Source organism: Papio anubis, chromosome 4 (assembly GCF_008728515.1).
Source record: "Papio anubis isolate 15944 chromosome 4, Panubis1.0, whole genome shotgun sequence".
Classification (NCBI taxonomy): domain Eukaryota; kingdom Metazoa; phylum Chordata; class Mammalia; order Primates; family Cercopithecidae; genus Papio; species Papio anubis.
In genome coordinates this window covers 90,485,662-90,503,457 of record NC_044979.1, presented here as the reverse complement: position 1 = coordinate 90,503,457, position 17,796 = coordinate 90,485,662, and the positions used below count along the sequence as shown (strand labels likewise).

The following is a 17,796-nucleotide window of genomic DNA, read 5'->3' as shown; positions in this document are numbered from 1 at the left end:
AAATTTGAATTTTATTGTGTCACTTTTGCAAACCATAATTTTGCCCCATTTGAAAGGCAAACAAGCAGAGCCAGGCTACTTTGAGTCTGCCACAGGTGATTTCTACATGCAATTTTGCTTTCAATTAAAACAATTCCAACTAAATATTGTTTGCAGAGATTCTTTCCAGGCCACTTTTTTTGAGAATAGGAGAAGCATTCAAATTAGTTCTATAAAAGTACTATTTAAATGTTCTCAGGTCAGGCTCAATGGCTCACGCCTGTAATCCCAGCACTTTGGGAGGCCAAGGCAGGTGGATCATGAGGTCGAGGAGATCGAGACCAGCCTGGCTAACACAGTGAAACCCCGTCTCTACTAAAAAATACAAAAAGAAAAAAAAAATTAGCTGGGCGCGGTGGTGGGCGCCTGTAGTCCCAGCTATTCAGGAGGCTGAGGCAGGAGAATTGCTTGAACCTGGGAGGCGTAGGTTGCAGTGAGCCAAGATCGTGCCACTATACTCCAGCCTAGGTGACACAGTGAGATTCCATCTCAAAAAAAAAAAAAAAAAAAAAAAAAAAAAAATTCTCATGGTGTTTACAATTTGAAGCAGATCATTCAGCAAACTGAAATTGGGTTCTTTATAGTTTTTAAAGGCCCCAAAAGATGGAACAATCGTTTTTAAAAGCTGCACATGGACTTAAAACTTTCTAGTTGTTTTAAGTTGAGCACAAAATAAGTGTTCAATGAATTTGCATTTTTATTAGTATGTGTCTGAGACAAAGAAGTTGAGAAGCAGAGGAAGAGAGAGATTTAACATTTTCTGAAGTAGAAAAGGCCATGTCTCCGTCGGGAAACAGCAAACAAAATTAACGGATCTCTTTATTAAAAGATCACAATTATCTCCTCACATGGAATTCTGTCTGAAATCAACATTAGTTATAAATGTCTTCCAGACTTTGAAAATGTCAGAAATATCCCTTTCAGAAGGAATAAATGTAGCAGCTTTATGAACGTTTGTTAACTCAGGTAGCAAAGTTATGGACTACATTAGCAAAGTAGCTTCTTAAGCTCCTTTATTCATCTGCAGTCCTGGAAAAATTAAGTATAATTCAAGTAGTTAAGATTCATAGTCAAAAGAAAGCTTCCTAAATGGCATACTTAAAAGTCAAGTACATGTTAAAGTTGCATGAGGAGAGGCACAGTGTTGACTATTTTTATTTTTGCCAGTAAGAAAGCAAAACTGTTCTGTAATGCCTAATAGGCCTTCTGCAATTCTGCCTCCGTACTATAAGATGCTGATCTACTCAGCAGCTAGTCTATCAAAATGAGCCTGCAGGAAAAGGAACCAACTATGAAGCCAGCAGTAAGGGGATTCTGAGAAGATATATGATAGCAGGGATAAAGAATCACTGGCCATAATGTGCTGAGGCATATAAAAGGCTGCATGGAAAAACACTAAGCCTAAACCAGTAAATACTAGTGAATATATGGTATGCACTCGTACATGCAACAGGAATGTGGTAGGATCTTGCCAATTTGAATCTCGCTGTTTAAAACTGTGAGTCACATCAGCATCTGAAAATCCCATTGATAAGATTCATTGGATGACCTCCACATACTTGTTCCTTGGTGTCCTTTCATTGTTACTGAAGACCTTCATGCTATTCTTGGCCTCCACCAAGGGGTGGGTGATCAGTTTCTGGGAGGGCTCTGACTAAGGGTGGAAATAACCCTGGAGAAGCTGGGTGGGGAGACAGGGTGAAATTCCAGATCCTAAGTATTAATAATCTACTACACCATTAATAATTTTTGTATTAACATCTGCCATTTTAGAAAGAATGTCACATTTCAAATTGTCATTATTACCGGATAAATTATAAAACTATATTACCGCTAAAGTTTTTTCATTCTGGCACTTGATCTTGAAGAAAAAGCAGTGGAAAATGTAATTTATTCAATAGTGTAACATCATTTGCCAGAACCATATACAAATATCACAATGTATAAATATAAATTATTTTATATTACATAGTGTTTTATAACTTATGCAAGTCAAATCATCTGGTTATACTTTCATAAGTAAGACTGCAACCAGAAAGACAAGAAACGACAATAGGAACATTATTTTTCTTTTTCTTCTACGTTTCAGTCGACAGACCATGGCAAAGAATGCAGATTTTAATATAAGATTGAGACGGATTGGGGTCAGCTCTGCAATTTATTAATGTTTTAGCTGTTTATCCTCAGGCAACTTACTTAGCTTTTCTGACCCTCAGTCTTTCTATTTGTAAAAGGAGGCTAATTGTAACTACCTTATAGAGTTGTTGTAAAGATAAATTTGATGTTGTATGCAGAGTGATTGCTATAGTGCTTTCAGTTGAATACATACTCAATAAAATGGCAATTTTTATTAGTCTAGGGTTCACACTGACCTTCAGGAAATAGTTATATGTATAAGCAACAGAACTCTGTCCCATGTAATTTAGATATATAAAGGGTTTTTTAAAATCAATTATTTCCTTTTATAAATACAAAGCCCAAGAATCTTGGTTCAGAGTCTTGAACCGAGAAGCTCAGATAGCATTCAACATTACTGGCATAGGCTGCTGGAGATAAAGCCAAGAAGCAAAGTGTTTGATTACTTGTCTTATACAAAATTTAAAATTCCTCCATAATGGCCAAATGGGGGAGGATGGAGGTCATTTTAAAATGCACAAATAAATATGCCTAGAGTCAAAGTCAAGGTAGCTTTCAATACAGAAGGTTCCAAAGCAGTAGCACATCTTGAATATATAAATTCATGGTCAAAGGATCAATCAAAATGCTTCAGCTTCTTTTACCTAATATGTAGGCAGTGACCCTACAAATGAAGGGAATGAGAATTTTTAGGAAGATAATTCCTTAAAACAAAGACCTGGGGTAAATAAAATAAAAGTATCCTTCTAAGGTGTTAACAAACACATTATTCCTTGGATTACTCAATATACTACAGCAGTGACATGTGGAAGGGTCATTCCTTTAAATACTGGGAACAATGACCAAGAAGGTAAAAGAAGTTATCGATGTAATCATCCAATTTCCTGATGGCATAAGAATCCAAGCCCTATCTAAAATTCGACTGGACTTATAACTTATTTCCATAAGGTTCTATAACATGATATATGTCTGAAATTATTACAGCATTTCTTTGCCTAGGAAATCCTCCCTAGATGAGCAATAGTATCCTTTCAAATACAATTATGGAGAGATGACTTCAATGACTTGGCAAAACTTCCAAAGAATAATACAATTTGAGAATAATGTCATTGTTATTTCTTCTTAAAAAATAAAAACCTTCTCTTTGTCTCACAATAGAATAATTCTTCCTGTACCCTCTCCCACTCCTCAATAAATAAATTAGAACCCTATCACCGATCAAAAGAGGTTAAATAGAAGGAAATGTAGATAAGAAATGACTAAGTAGAAGTAGGTGGGTCTGTCAAAGTCAAATAAGGCTGAGTAGAAGAGAATTAGGGAAAGACGCTATTGGAATAACTCCAATTCCTGAATTTTTGAATTCAATCTCTAGTTACCTTTTAAAATGTTTATATTTTGATGTTACTTTCAAGAAACTAAAATGACCAAGGGTTGAACTTGTTTCATATGGTAATACAATTGCCACTCTAGAATTTCAACATATCTCATAGGGTTTTGCAGATGGACTGGTGATCTGTTTAAAATTTATCCATGGGAACCACACAAATTTCAGCATAATTTTCATGCTTCTGATACTGTGATTCCCAAACTGTGTGTGGGGTGTCTTGGTGCACTGCAGCACACTCCCAAGGGTGGCAGGAAATAATTTAAATCTTCAAGAGAAATACAGTGACATTCAGCATGTATCAGGTACCAATGAAGAACTAGTTGGAGGGAGTTCATAGTTTTAAGATTACATTCGGTCTTATTCTTTTAAATGACATTAATCTTTGCCGAGCTGGTCAACTTGAAAATCAACATGGAAGAAGAAATCAGGGTAGTGATGACCAATCTTATTTCAGGATTTGAAAATTTCTCTTCGTAAGTTACTTACTAAAACTGAAACATGTCTCTCTACATTTGATACATTTGTATTATTTTTAAGGAGCTACTAAGTTGTTAAGACAAAAATAGTTGAGTTATTTGGACTTAACCACTTGAAAAACAGAACTATTAGGTATTTCTTTTGACCCATGAGAGTCATGGAATAAAATCACTGAGAGACTAGGGTCTCCTGAACTGAGAAAGTTGGAGAGGTTCTGTTTTAACATATGCAAGAATATATAAATAAGTGTCAACATCAGAAGTAAATGATGCTTTGGGCTGTTGATTCTTCACAACTAGAATTAGATAATGCCAGGGAAGATATGGTTCTAGGTGATTATATTAAATATATGATTCAGAGCTTATACTAACCCTCAGGAAGCAAGCCAGATAGTCACTGATTTAAAAAGAGACCTTAAATAGATAAGATGCAGAGAGAAGTAAGGTACAAAATAGAGAAAGCCTACTTTGTTTTACTCTCTTTCTCTCTTGTCTTTTTTCCTTGGTTTCTATTTAGTTTCTACCTACTGTACTGTGAGGTTTCCTCCTTAAAATGTTTGTAGATATTGACCCTGTAGAACTGGTCTGTTTGTAAAAAGCAAAGGTATACTTTTTTCCCCTGTCCTAGAATTACATAAAAAGTAAAACCTTGTATCATTTTTATTTTCAAAAATTATACTGTGCTTTGTCATTCATCAAGGAGTCAGCTACTAGAAACTGTCAAAGTGTTTAATTCATACATTTTATTGATCAGTATTTATAGATTGCACTGTTCCATAAATTCTCTCTCATGGCTTATCCTTGTTTCTTTTTTAGGTAATTTCCTGGTACAAAAATAGTGGAGTTGCCAATTTAAAATTGTACTTTAACCAAAAGAGTCATATCTACTAAGGGGCTACTGCTACATTACCATGGTTGTCGATTTGACGTAGACGTTGTTTTTCAGATGGCAGTTTCCGTCATTGGGCACCACTATGCCTGCCAATTTGCTATCAAGAGCAAGATGAGATGTCTGATCTGTCATCACCAGCAGCAATCTTTTAGCCTCTTTTCGCCATCCAATATGACTCTTAAAAATAAACATGTAATTAGATTTTGTACAATAACATAGATCTGTACTGTGGTTTTTACCTCAAGTAAACATCATGTTTGAGTCGATGAACATTAAGTCAGGCTAGAACGATGTGCATGGGTACAACGCTGCTGCATAAATAGCTTTAACTTTCATTTGTACATCCTCTATTTTCCCACAGCCATGTGACCACACTAGTTCCTGGGTAGAGATTTCTAGTGTTCCAGTGGGGGAAGAATAAGATAGATTAAAAAGTAGGAGAGGCCAGGCGCGGTGACTCACGCCTGTAATCCCAGCACTTTGGGAGGCCGAGGCGGGCGGATCACGAGGTCAGGAAATCGAGACCACCCTGGCTAAATAAAATTATTTAGTAGAAACCCCGTCTCTACTAAAAATACAAAAAAAAAACAAAAACAAAACAAAACAAAAAAAAAAATTAGCTGGGCGTGGTGGCGGGTGCTTCTCGGGAGGCTGAGGCAGGAGAATGGTGTGAACCCGGGGCGGAGCTTGCAGTGAACCGAGATCACGAGGGTAAGCCACTGCACTCCAGCCTGGGGAGACAGAGTGAGGACTCAGGTCTCAAAAAAAAAAAAAAAAAAAAAGGAGGAGAACAAGCTGAAGCGAGGAGGGCAACAGTCTACTTCTAGTTCCTCCTTGGAGTGTGGCGCATGAGAAAAGCAGCCCTTTTGGAAAGAATTTTCACGTGCATAACCTTTTCTTTCCCTTTTATCTTTTCCTATTTAAATCCCTCCCCCAATTTAGCCCCTCTGTACCAAACACATACCAAAATGAATCACCTTGGTGAGGAGTAAGAGATAGTAAGATATGTTTTCTTCTACACTACGTTTTCACTCCTCAAATCAAAGAGAAAACAAAAATTCTAAATTCTTTGAAAGTTTTGCATCTTAGCAAACACTCGATAATGTGAAACGTCTTACTTCACAGACAGCTGCCTGAAGCATGGCGTCAAAACCTCCTTCCGGTGTATCTATGTTTCCAGAGATCTTCTGTCTGTGAACTGCTTTCTCAAACTCAGTGATGTTCTCTGTCAAAGACAGCACATGGATGTATCCATGGGGAGGCATGCAGTCTAAATTGTAGTCACTATATGGGAAAAGAGGAAGTGTAAAGTTTATTTTGCTCTTCTTTCTTAAGCATTCTAGAATACTTAACAGTAAAATTGTACAGTTGAGTGAAAAGGGAGTACTTCTTTTGTGCCAGGGGAATTTTATAAGACAAAAATCTGTGCTTATAAAATTAGAGAGAAATTCCATATTGATGATCATTTCCTTGCAAGCAGGAAATAAGACTATAAGTAGCTGGTATTCAAAAAAATAAAGATGATTAAACATGTTTGTTAATATAGGACAGCTAAGGGCTTTCAATATTTAATCTGCACTGAATTTTTAAGGTGAATAAAAGAATGTGCAGTGATTTCTTATCATTGAACAGCTGAGAAACACTTTTGGAAAATGCTTTTGAGGAATTTAGTTGAAATATGATAATACTGTTTGTTTTTTAATACTGCACTAATTTTTAAAATCATGCTTGGTGGAATTATTGATGAACAATCAAAATTCATTAAAATTATTTTGAGAATCCATGATATCCAGAAAGTAAGAATGATTCCTCTGGTACATTCACCTCAAGAAGGCTTATGAAACTCCATTAGTGGATGCATCAATCCTGTTCTGGTACAACAGATGACAGAGCTGTTTCGGTAAATTGGAATGTGTATTATAAGGTAATCTAAGGAATTGGTAGAAGCAAGAAAGATAAAGTCTTTTATGAAAAAAGATCCAAACGGATTTATTTTTCTGAAAGTTCAACGGGCTAATGGCAATATTGTGTGAGACACTTACATTTTTAAAGTTAATTCTTCTTTCATAGTGGGACATCTGTTATTTAGAATAAGAATTCTAAAATGATAAGAAAAAAGGCTTTCTAAGCAGTCAAATTCTCATCTTTTGACCCACTTTTTTTGTGATAGCTGAGCTTTCTTTGTAGTCACATCATAGGCAACATCATTATCCCCAGTCACAGTACAGTATTGGAGAGATAGATGACGTGTTGGCTCAAACTCTTTGACATGTGTCAAATCATAATTCAGCAATTTTGGAGCAATCAAAGCATAAAAATGCAGCATTTCCAAAGAGGTATTTATATACATGGCGGCCTAACTATTGAAGCTTCATTCAAAGCTACTAACATTAGGCATGGTTTTTTGTTTGTTTGTTTATTTTTGGTGATAAAAACTAACTATTTAAAGAAATAGAAAATAAAAAGCCCAATCTACAGGTCATCTCAGAAGTTTTCAGATATGAACAAACTTTCCCACCTCACCAAATATTTTTATTCTTATTTTATAAGACAAAAATAGAAAACTTGGTAAGTTCGTTACATTGAAAACAAAGTGAGATTTTATAAGCAAAAAATTAATTTAGCATATGCTCATCAAACCCTAGATACCTGCATTGATTATGAATCCTTTCAGGGTGGATGCTAATGTATGGTGAAACTGTTTTATCAACATATGAACCAAATCCAAGGCGAAAGTCACGGGAGAAAAATGCCATTTTTCTAGATAAATCGTTGCCAACGGAATTTAATTTTTCTATATTATTGTGCATTGATGCTGAGACATCAACCAGATAATAAAGATCCACAGGATATTTCTTCAGAGGATGAATTTTCAGCATAAAATTAGCTTCAGCTCCTAGTTCAACAGAAGAAAAACATCATGTAGTCTTCATTTTAAACTTTTCAGGATAAGCTCTCAATAAATTAGTCACATTCTAGCACCTAGCACAATCATCACAAATGTGCACATAAATTTTGGAATATTCTAGTATAATTATAATCATTATAGTATAATTATTATTGTAGTATAATTATAAGGCAATTTGAAAACCATACCAATTTATTAGTCCCAAATCCTACAGTTCATTTCCCACAATTCTATAGGCTGAATAGGGATAATAACAAATGGGCTAGCTCCATATAAATGTAACAGGGTATCGTATCATTATATGAACCTCCATTGCCTTAGTAGCTAGAAAAACACAGTGCAAACCAGTAAGCGGCATTCTATCTCAAGAGAGTGAGGGAGCTGTACTTGTGGAATGACTTGAGGAAAACTGGGAAGGCATTTTTTTTTTTTAAATGATCTCTTATTGGATAAAGGCATGAATTCATTCTTTTGGGTTAAAGTGTATTTACACAGGAGATAAGAAAACTCTAGTACTGTGTAGTACAGCAAGTTATTCAAAATAATTAGTAGCTCGTCACTAGTTAGTTGATATGATTCTTCCCATCGGTTAGCCAAGAGAAAGAATGAGACAGTGGGCTAAAGAATGGTGCCCTGCAGTGCCACATGGAGGACCTGGGGCAGGTAGGGATCAGCATTTGTCCAACACACAGTGGGTGTTCACATGCTGAGGAGGGGTCCCATGAGTGAGGCACTCACTGTGGACAGAACAACTGGATGAGAAGAGGGGGCTGCCAAAAGGACAAATGTTGGTAGTCCCCGCAGGGAACTACAATTTTATTTAGTTTTCTGTCATATTACTATTAGATACAAGGACCTGGGTTATCCCCCCTAACCCTCTATAGAGTTGGTACCTCTACTTTTAATTTAAAGTATATGGTGAAAAGGCATCTATTGAAATGTAAGCAATTCATAATTTGTAAATTTTACTTTTTGAAACTATTAAGCAAATGCTTGGTAAGTCACTATTTTTCCATAAGAATATTCTGAATGGAAGACATTTTTAAAATAAACATCTTTTGTATACATAATTTACTTATTTAAAGAACCTTCTAATTTATCAAATTATATTTTTGGTGCTAGTATAAAATAGCAATATTTTCTTTTCAATTATTTCACAAATCAGATGTTTTTCAGCCAAATTACCTGCTGTATTCAAAATAATAAGGTTTTGCTGGTATATAATAATAATAATGGGAGAAAGGGACTACTCCTTCCCAATTTGCTTTTTTTGTGCAGGCAACCCCTTTAGTGTAATGCTCCTAGGTTTTGGCCCATATTTGAAAGGAGAAATAGGGCACGCGTGGCCCAGCCCAGTCCATTCTCTCATCCCTTGCCTTCAGAAGTTAGGCTGCCTTCAGAGAGCACATCCTATATTCTGCTCTGCTTTTGGGCTTCTGTTGACAGAAAGACCCGTTCCTGTGGCAGTGTTCTGCAATTTGAGTGGAGAAATTAAATTCGGGGGAATGTTAGACACTGGTACACTGGACCAGATCGAAGAGAAGTAGAAATTCAGCACTACTGGGAGAGCGACTCATGTGCAGAGACTTGAACCTTGATGTGTGGATCAGTGTATTTTGTTTTTCACTCAGACCCAAAGTATCGACTCTCTCTAGGTGAACTGCTGTTGATGAAAAGTATTGTCATCTTTGTAGATTTAAAAAATATTGTTTTTGTAAACTGGCCACATGGTATCATGGTATTTTTATGTTGGTGAATCGTTGCAGTTTATGGTGGCTCTGTCTAAAGATGAATGGCTGTTTTCAGAGGTATTGCTAGATGTAATAGATGGTCAGCATATTGTGCCAGGGACCCAGCAAAGGTATGGGTCGGTGACCTCAGCAAACAACCAGAGCCTGTGTAGCATCAGCAAAGGCACAGTCCTTGGAGGTAAGCTATTCAGGGCCCTCCAACCAAATGCTAGCCACACGAAGGTGCTCAGCTGAAACCAGCTGCTCATAGCCTAGCAAGCAAATTCTGGTCTCACTGGCCTCAGCAAAGAAGAAGACTGTGAGAAAGCACTGCCAAATGGTTGGGGTGTGAGGGTGTTGGCTGCTGTGCCTTGATTTTGGATTCTATAGATTCTGGCCTTAGCACGTATACTGGGGTCAGCTGAGGCCTCAGCAGAGAAGTTTCTAATAAAGAGGAAAAGAGAGTATTTCCATACACAGGCCTTTTAGTAATTGCTGGCAAGAATAATAATCAATACTTTTACACTGCAAGACCCCTGAGCTTGTTGTGAGAGTCTAGCTTTAAGTAGTCAATTCAAGGTAAATAGACCTAGATAGGCTGACCCCAAATCGTGCTCTGTTTGATAAGGAGGAAACCAAAGGGGTCAAGCTGGGATTACCATGTCATGCCCATCAGTTTGAGATGTTCCTCATAATATGCTCTCAAGTTGGCTTTGGATTGTATAATTATAAATAAAGGAGAAAACTCTTGGGAGCAGCTGTCCTAGGCATCAGTACTCCACAGTAAGAGGACACAGAAATACCTTTGTGTGGCACTGTGGATATTGTGTCCCTAGTTAACGCCCCCACTTAACCTTTGTACGTGATCTCATCGCAGAGCCACTTATAAACTATTTTGGACAAGATGCCTGGGCATAATTTTGGAGGAGAAATGGAATAGGGTACAAAACAGGGGGTTAGAGTGACCCTGGAAATGATTGAATTAATGAAGTGCTATGACCTATGTCAGGGTTTCCAGGAAAATCTCCACTTCCCATCAGTGGTTTCAGAATTATTGCCAAAGGAACTCTAGTTGGCATGGGGACGTGGCTATATGAAAAGGACAGCAGAAATGTCTGGATAGACCATGGATCTCTGCCCTGACAGGGACAGCACCCTCAGTTTCATCACATGCCTACTGGCAATATCCATTGGTTTTAAACAAAGAGCCTGGGAATTATAGGGAGGGGAGGGGAGGGAAGGCAAGGGGAATGATTGCTCCTCACTTTTCCTCCTTCCTCCCAAGTAGGACAATCCCCACTACAATAACCCCCTCCCACATCCACTCCTCCTCAAGCGTAATATATGATTTTCAAAGCCATTTTACCTAAAGAATTTTATTAATTTTGCACAAGCCCTGTTGAATATATTTCTATGAATACTTTACAACTATCTGGGCTATTCCAACTATCAGGAATTATTAAACAGTTATATGCAACTGGATTTGTTATATAAAAATTAAACTTAACCTGGCATGTGCTCTCCAGATATTTTTAGTTGTAAGGTACCATGGGTTAATATTTGTATTGAATATTAATAGACAATATGTCAGTGTTCCCTTTTTAATTTCACATTAACTTAATTATAGCTGTTCTTGTCATTTTAGGGGATTTGGGTGTTGAAGATAAAAGTGATTATTACTTTACATTGCTGGTATCTTTATTTGCCAGTCTCAGAAAGTAACCTAAGTAAGTTTCTACAACAGAAAACAAAATTCTGGTGATGCTTCATTTGCTTTTTTGTTTATGTACTTTGCTGCCATACTGCATGCTTTTCAATAGTTTTCTGTTTTTGGAATACAAGTAAATGTGAAGAATCTATTTGGGTGTGTGTTTATGTGAATGTCTTTAAAATATTATTCAGTTCTTCTGAATGCAGAGCTATCTAATTTTCCTTTTTTTTTGTTTTTTAGAATTCGAATCACATTATCTCACCAATTTTTCCTATATTAAACAATCAATTCTTACCACTAAACAGAGGTAAGGCCAACTTTGGGGAAAATAGTTATAATTGACTATAATTTGGGGCCGACCATAACATTTCCTTTTTTTTTTTCCTTTATGAATGTAGAATTTCTAACACAGGGTAGAATCAGGTTAATTTCAACACTATAGTTCAAACTCATTACTTTTGACCCAGTAAAGGGTTTAAGAGTTGAGAATCCAGTAGTTTAGTTTTCACTCACTCTCCTTACCTATTATTCGTCAAGTTAAACATTTCAATTGAACTCCTCTAGCATGCCAGAATACTGGGATATATTCCTATCCATCCTTGCCCTTCTTGTCTTTTTGTCTGGATTATTTCTATAACCTCTTCATTTGTCTACCGCTATCATTTCATTTTCCTGCCATCATTATCTATACCACCAAATCTGTCTTTTTAAAATTCAAAATTGCTTATGTTTTGTCAACAGCTCTCCACCAGATGGCCAATGCCCAATGGCTAAACATGTCAGATCAAAGTTCCTACATAATACTTACTCTTGTCTACATCTTTAGCTCTAGCAAAACAAATCTGCTTTAATTCCCCCATATACACCCTACAAATGCATACTCCTATGCCCTGCTTGTGGTCCTTCCTCTGCCTGTGGTGACCCAACCTCTTCTTCTTCGTGTAATTACCAGTTAGACACCACTCACTAATCTGCTCCTTCCTAAACTGAGCTGAGGGCCCCGCCCCTGTGTTTCCATGGCAACTGGATCATACCACCATTTTAGTGTTTACCATATAATTATGAGATTCTAGACTGGGCATCTTTATCTTTTTTTTTTTTTTTTTTAAGCAGCTAAGAGCTACTAAATAAGATAATCTATGTGAAATATTTACCATAGTATTGCATATATAGTAAATGCATATGTTAGTAATTATTACTTACTACTACTAGATTTTAAGCAACACTAGGGTAAGAACTGTTTCTTCGTCTCTGAAGCCTCTGTAGTTGGCACATACAGAGTCACCCATAAATGTTTTATAACTAAACTATATTTGAAGCACATTTTGGTACAACATTTCAAAGGGCCCACATATTTACCACAGAAAGAAGTCAGTATCTAGAATTATTTCCCACAGTGTAGGGAGAGCTTCCACAGAGTTTCTCTAAGAGGAAAACAGTATCATCTGGCTCCCAAATGTTCCTGCCACCACTTATATTATCTCCAGGAAAGCTTTATCCTTGTGCCTTTTGAGATTCTAAGGACTCAGACCCTCATTTCCTTCCACTAACTTTAAAGGGAGGAAGTGAGTCTGTGACAGAATTAGAAAGAAGACATGGAGGAGAGTTAATTACCTACTTAGAGCTATTGCCAATGATTGGTTTGAATACAAAGAATAAAAAGTGGTTAAAATGAGTTTTTAAACTACTCAAATAATGGTGTGAGCATTCTTGATGTACTGGGCACAACAAACATGACTGCACACTAGGAAAAGATAAGTAAAAAGCATTCTGCCTAAGATGAAATTTTAAAACCAAGAGAAAATGTGGAAAACTGTAAGTGGAAGAATTATAAGCCGATTTCTATTCATTATACTTCAGCAGTGGAAGGAGAAGGGCCCCCAAATGGGACCAGTTTATAATGGCAAGGTACAGACTCCAGTACATTTCCTAATTTCTGTGGGAAATAAAGTGAGGAATGTGTGCCAGGGGGTGGAGAGAAAATGTGCAAGTTATGTTTTGTTTTCTAAATTTTGAAATTAAGAAAGAGGTGAGGCATATCTGGAAAATCTTACTAAATCTACACTAAATTAGAAGATTCTTTTTGCCCATTGTTCAAATGAACCAAGTTTGAAACATTTTCTTAAGTTAGTGAAATATAGGTTAAACTAATCCTTATCCTATACATTGTATTATTTCTAAATTAGAATTAGAGAATTCCCTTCTCTCTCCTATTTTCCTAAAGAGTTAATATCCAGTTTCCTTAGAGAACATCAACTAGGACAAATAGCCTACTTCTGTTATCATTTTCCATAATATTCATAGGTGAAAATAAGAAAAAGGTATAATTTAAGAAGTGAAAATTAAAGAAAATGTTATTTTTTAATGTCATTTAAAACATTCAATTAAAATATAGTCCTACTAACATTTTTAAGAAACCTAGTCAGGATATGATGTAGTGAATATATTCTCGAAAAATTCTTAACAGAGGCTACATTGGAAGTCATAAATTTTTATCAGAGAAGAATAAAGTGATAAGTCAAAGTTAATATTAAGAGCTCAATGCATTTTCCACTTAGGTATGCAATATATCAAGCCCTTGACTCTGATTCAACTCATGGTGAAAAGGACTTTTACATCATGGAGTATGTTTCTATATATCTGGGGTTGCCAGAATTGAGCTTTATATATTATGCCCTAAGACGGATATGTCTTTGATGTCAAATTCATTTTTAAGAACTTATTTTCAGTTTAATTTAATAAATATTTGCTATATATGGGGATTACAAACTAGTTCTGCCACATGGAGCTCACAACTATGTGGGAAAGATGACTTACACACGTTAGACAGTTATGCTAATTTGCACATAGAAATTCAAATAGTAGCGGGAAATTTAATAAAATCAAGTTCCGCAATGACTGACATAAAATTATTTCTCTTTTTTCACTCTCCTACTCCCAGTGATCTCTTCCCCACTGCGTTCACTTACCATCTCCTGTTGATGTCTCCTGTTTCTCTTCTATCTCCAAGTCCTATCTCTCCCCCGAGCTTCAGCCTCATATAGCTAAGTCTCTCTCTCTCAACTCAAGACATCCCAGGTTAAATCAACACCACTCCATTCATAAGGAGCAGAATTCCCTACCACACTAAGTTGCTTGCCAGATCCTGGGAGTCCCACATGGCCCATCAATCACCAACTCCTGTGGATTCCACCTCTCCATTCTCCTCAAGTTTACCGGGCTTTCTCCTGTGTCATTACCACTATCATTGCTTGTCTATAGCACTGACACAATTTTCCAACTTTTGAACTGTTCATTTTTAGTCTCAGAAGGACTAAATCATCATTATATCTACAAAAAAGAACAGGCTAAACTCATTGAAGTGTATAAATTATTTGTGACATACCAGTAGAAAAAATGCAACTGATAATTTTCATACTTGTGTATTTAAAAAAGAGCAAGACATTTAAAAGAATATACTTATATTTATAATAGGCAAATAATATATAATAAACTGCTAAAAATTAGGATTCAATTAGAAAAATAGGCATATTTGTATGGAGACAAAAATCACACACAAAAAAAGAGAGACGAAGATGATTAACAGCTTAGGAAAAATGTTTAAACTTTCTAGTTCTAGGAAAAAGGCAAAAGAAAACAGCGAATGGACTAAACAAATAGCAGACATTAAAAAGAATGAAAGCAGGCATGGTTGACTAATGAAAGGCTAAACTGAACATCGAATTTTTTGGTGAATAATGTAACAATATACATTAAAAAATAAGTACATTGTCATACATTTGACCTAGTATTTCTACTGCCAGGAATGCATGCTAAAGAAATATGTGGTTATATACAAAGATACATGCAGAATAAGTTTCAGTGAAGATGTGTTTTAAAAAACTTCATTCAGATTTGATTTGGATTGATTGTCTTACATTTATTGATTCACTTGGACTTTGTTATATTTATAGACTATATTTATAGAGAACTGTCATTATAATGCTATTATATTCAGGAGCATAAAATTCTTCACCATTTGTTCGTATTTTCTATTAAGCAGCACAATGGATCTTATACTTTTTTTAAAAATTATGATTTTTTATTATACTTTAAGTTCTAGGGTACATGTGCACAATGTGCAGGTTTGTTACATATGTATACTTGTGCCATGTTGGTGTGATGCACCCATCAACTCGTCAGCACCCATCAACTCGTCGTTTACATCAGGTATAACTCCCAATGCCATCCCTCCCCACCCCCAGATCTTATACTTTTTTAAAAGTTTATTCCTAAACAGTTTACATTCTAGGTTGCTTTTATGAGATAATCACACAATTGATCATTTTTCTTCATTATATTTAATATTACAAAGGAAATTCACTGATTTTTGAATATTTTAAAAAACAACCTGCCAGAGTAAAATTTTAAAAAATTCAATAGTTAGCTTTACTTGATTTGCTTGGATTTTCCATGGCATGATAATTTTGCTTTATCTTTTCAAAATGTTTATAACTCTTATTTAAGTTTTAAAAATGTAATCATATTTATGTATACTTTTGAGAAGGATTTTGATATACCCTAAGGGAGTATTCTTCAATTTTGGTTTTGTCAGAAATGGGCACTAAATTTTATTGAATGATTTTTTGTTATCTATTGAGATAGCAATGTTTTATCTCTTTTTGGCAAACTAACATCATAAAAATAAATCAATTCCAAAAATCAACTATCTTTGGTTTTCTAGCTTAAGTCTATTTGTTTGGTGATATTGTTCTTCTTATCACATACAATTAATTTGATAAGAATTTGATAATAGAGTTATGCTAACCTTGTAATAATTAAGTAGCTTCTAGGCATCCTCTAAAGTGATGGAATAGTTTAGGCCAGGCTCGATGGCTCACTCCTGAAATCCCAGCACTTTGGGAAGCTGAGGCGGGCGCATCACCTGAGTTCAAGAGTTCAAGACCAGCCTGGCCAACAAGGTGAAACCCTGTCTCTACTTAAAATACAAAAACAAAATTGCTGGGCATGGTGGCAGGTGCCTGTAATCTCAGCTATTCAGGGGGCTGAGGCAGGAGAATCGCTTGAACCTGGGAGGCAGAGGTTGTAGCGAGTTGAGATCGCGCCACTGTACTCCACCCTGGGTGACAGAGGGAGACTCCATCTCAAAATAATAATAATGACAACAATAAATAAATAAATAAATAAATAAAGTGATATAAGAGTTTATATGCCACAGAGATAATGTATTCCTTCAGTATTTGAATGATAATGAAACATTTCTTCTCATGAAAGCATTTAGACCTAATGTCTTTAGGGAGTATTGCTTATTAAGGGAGGTAATTATAATTTTTATAATTATAAACATTTATAACTTTTTAAACTTCTTGTATATTAGGTTGCTTAGGGTTCTCTATCTTGAGTCAATTTTAGACATATTTTCCTAGAAAATTATCTATATTATCAAGATTTAAACAGTTTATCATAGATTTTTGTACTTAATATTTCTTAAAGGCTTCTTTCTGAAATTTTTTCTATAATTATGGTTTATATAATTAGGTTATTTGATTTTTGTCCTCTTTTCTTAATTAGATTTGCCAATAATTTATCTATTTCATTAGACTTTACAGAGAACCAGCTCTTGGATTTATACATTCATTTTATTCTTTTTTTCCTTTACAGAGAACCAGCTCTTGGATTTATACATTCATTTTATTCTTTTTTTCCTATTTTGCATTTCATTAATTTTGCTTTGTTATTAAATTTAGGAACTCTTTTCTGTTTTTCTTATGAATTTTTTTGTTTATCTTGTTCTTATATCCTTGAATGCTTAGTTCATCTGGATTCATTTTTCTGTAATAATAAAATCACTTAAAGTTGTGAATTTTCCTAACAACAACTTCAGTAACAGCCCATATATTTTAAAGTCTTGTTACTATTATTATTGGCTTATAGGACTAGAGTTTCAATTTATTCTTGGAGATAGAATTATTTATGAGAGGCTTCTCTGAAACTTGCCATTATTTAATATTTATTTATCATTTTGTATTGATTTAAAATTTTACTATGCCATGCTTATAGATATTGGCATATAAGAACAGCTTTATTTTTAGAATTGTGTTTTCCTGCCTAAAGTGTAATTCATTTCTAAAAATATTCCATGGACTTTTGAAAATATTATTTATGTATCAAATGCTATTGGCTGAATTGTGTTTTGAAAAATTCATATGTTGGAGCCCTAACTTCCAATGTGATGGTATTTAAATAGTGGGTCTCTGGAAGATATGATTAGGTTTAGATGAGGTCACGAGGATGGAGCCCACATGATGGGATTAGTGCCCTTCTAAGAAGAGATACTGGAGAGCTTTCACTCTCTCACTCTTGTGCATGTGTGTTCTGTCTCTTTATCACTTTCTCTCTGTCCTGTGTGGACATAGCAAGCCAGGATGAGACTTCTCACCAGTAACCAAATCCACTAGCACCTTGATCTTGGACTTTCCATCCCCTAGAACCATGAGAAAATAAACTGTTGTGTATG

The 17,796-nt window shown here is 35.5% G+C and overlaps 1 protein-coding gene and 1 non-coding gene across 2 annotated transcripts in view; both read right to left on the bottom strand.

Annotated features, from left to right (window-relative positions):
* Positions 1-17,796, bottom strand: part of ITGB8 (integrin subunit beta 8) — an 85,391-nt gene that overhangs the window by 28,850 nt on the left and 38,745 nt on the right. Inside the window, exons 4-6 of the mRNA XM_003896227.5 lie at positions 7,580-7,826; positions 6,049-6,214; positions 4,949-5,107 (exon numbers count right to left, since the gene is read on the bottom strand). Coding sequence (XP_003896276.1) covers positions 4,949-5,107; positions 6,049-6,214; positions 7,580-7,826 — 572 coding nt within the window. The remainder of the gene's footprint in view (positions 1-4,948; positions 5,108-6,048; positions 6,215-7,579; positions 7,827-17,796) is intronic.
* On the bottom strand, positions 9,462-9,532 carry LOC116274764. Its single transcript, XR_004183539.1, has one exon. It is a non-coding gene; the product is annotated as a small nucleolar RNA SNORD56 (small nucleolar RNA).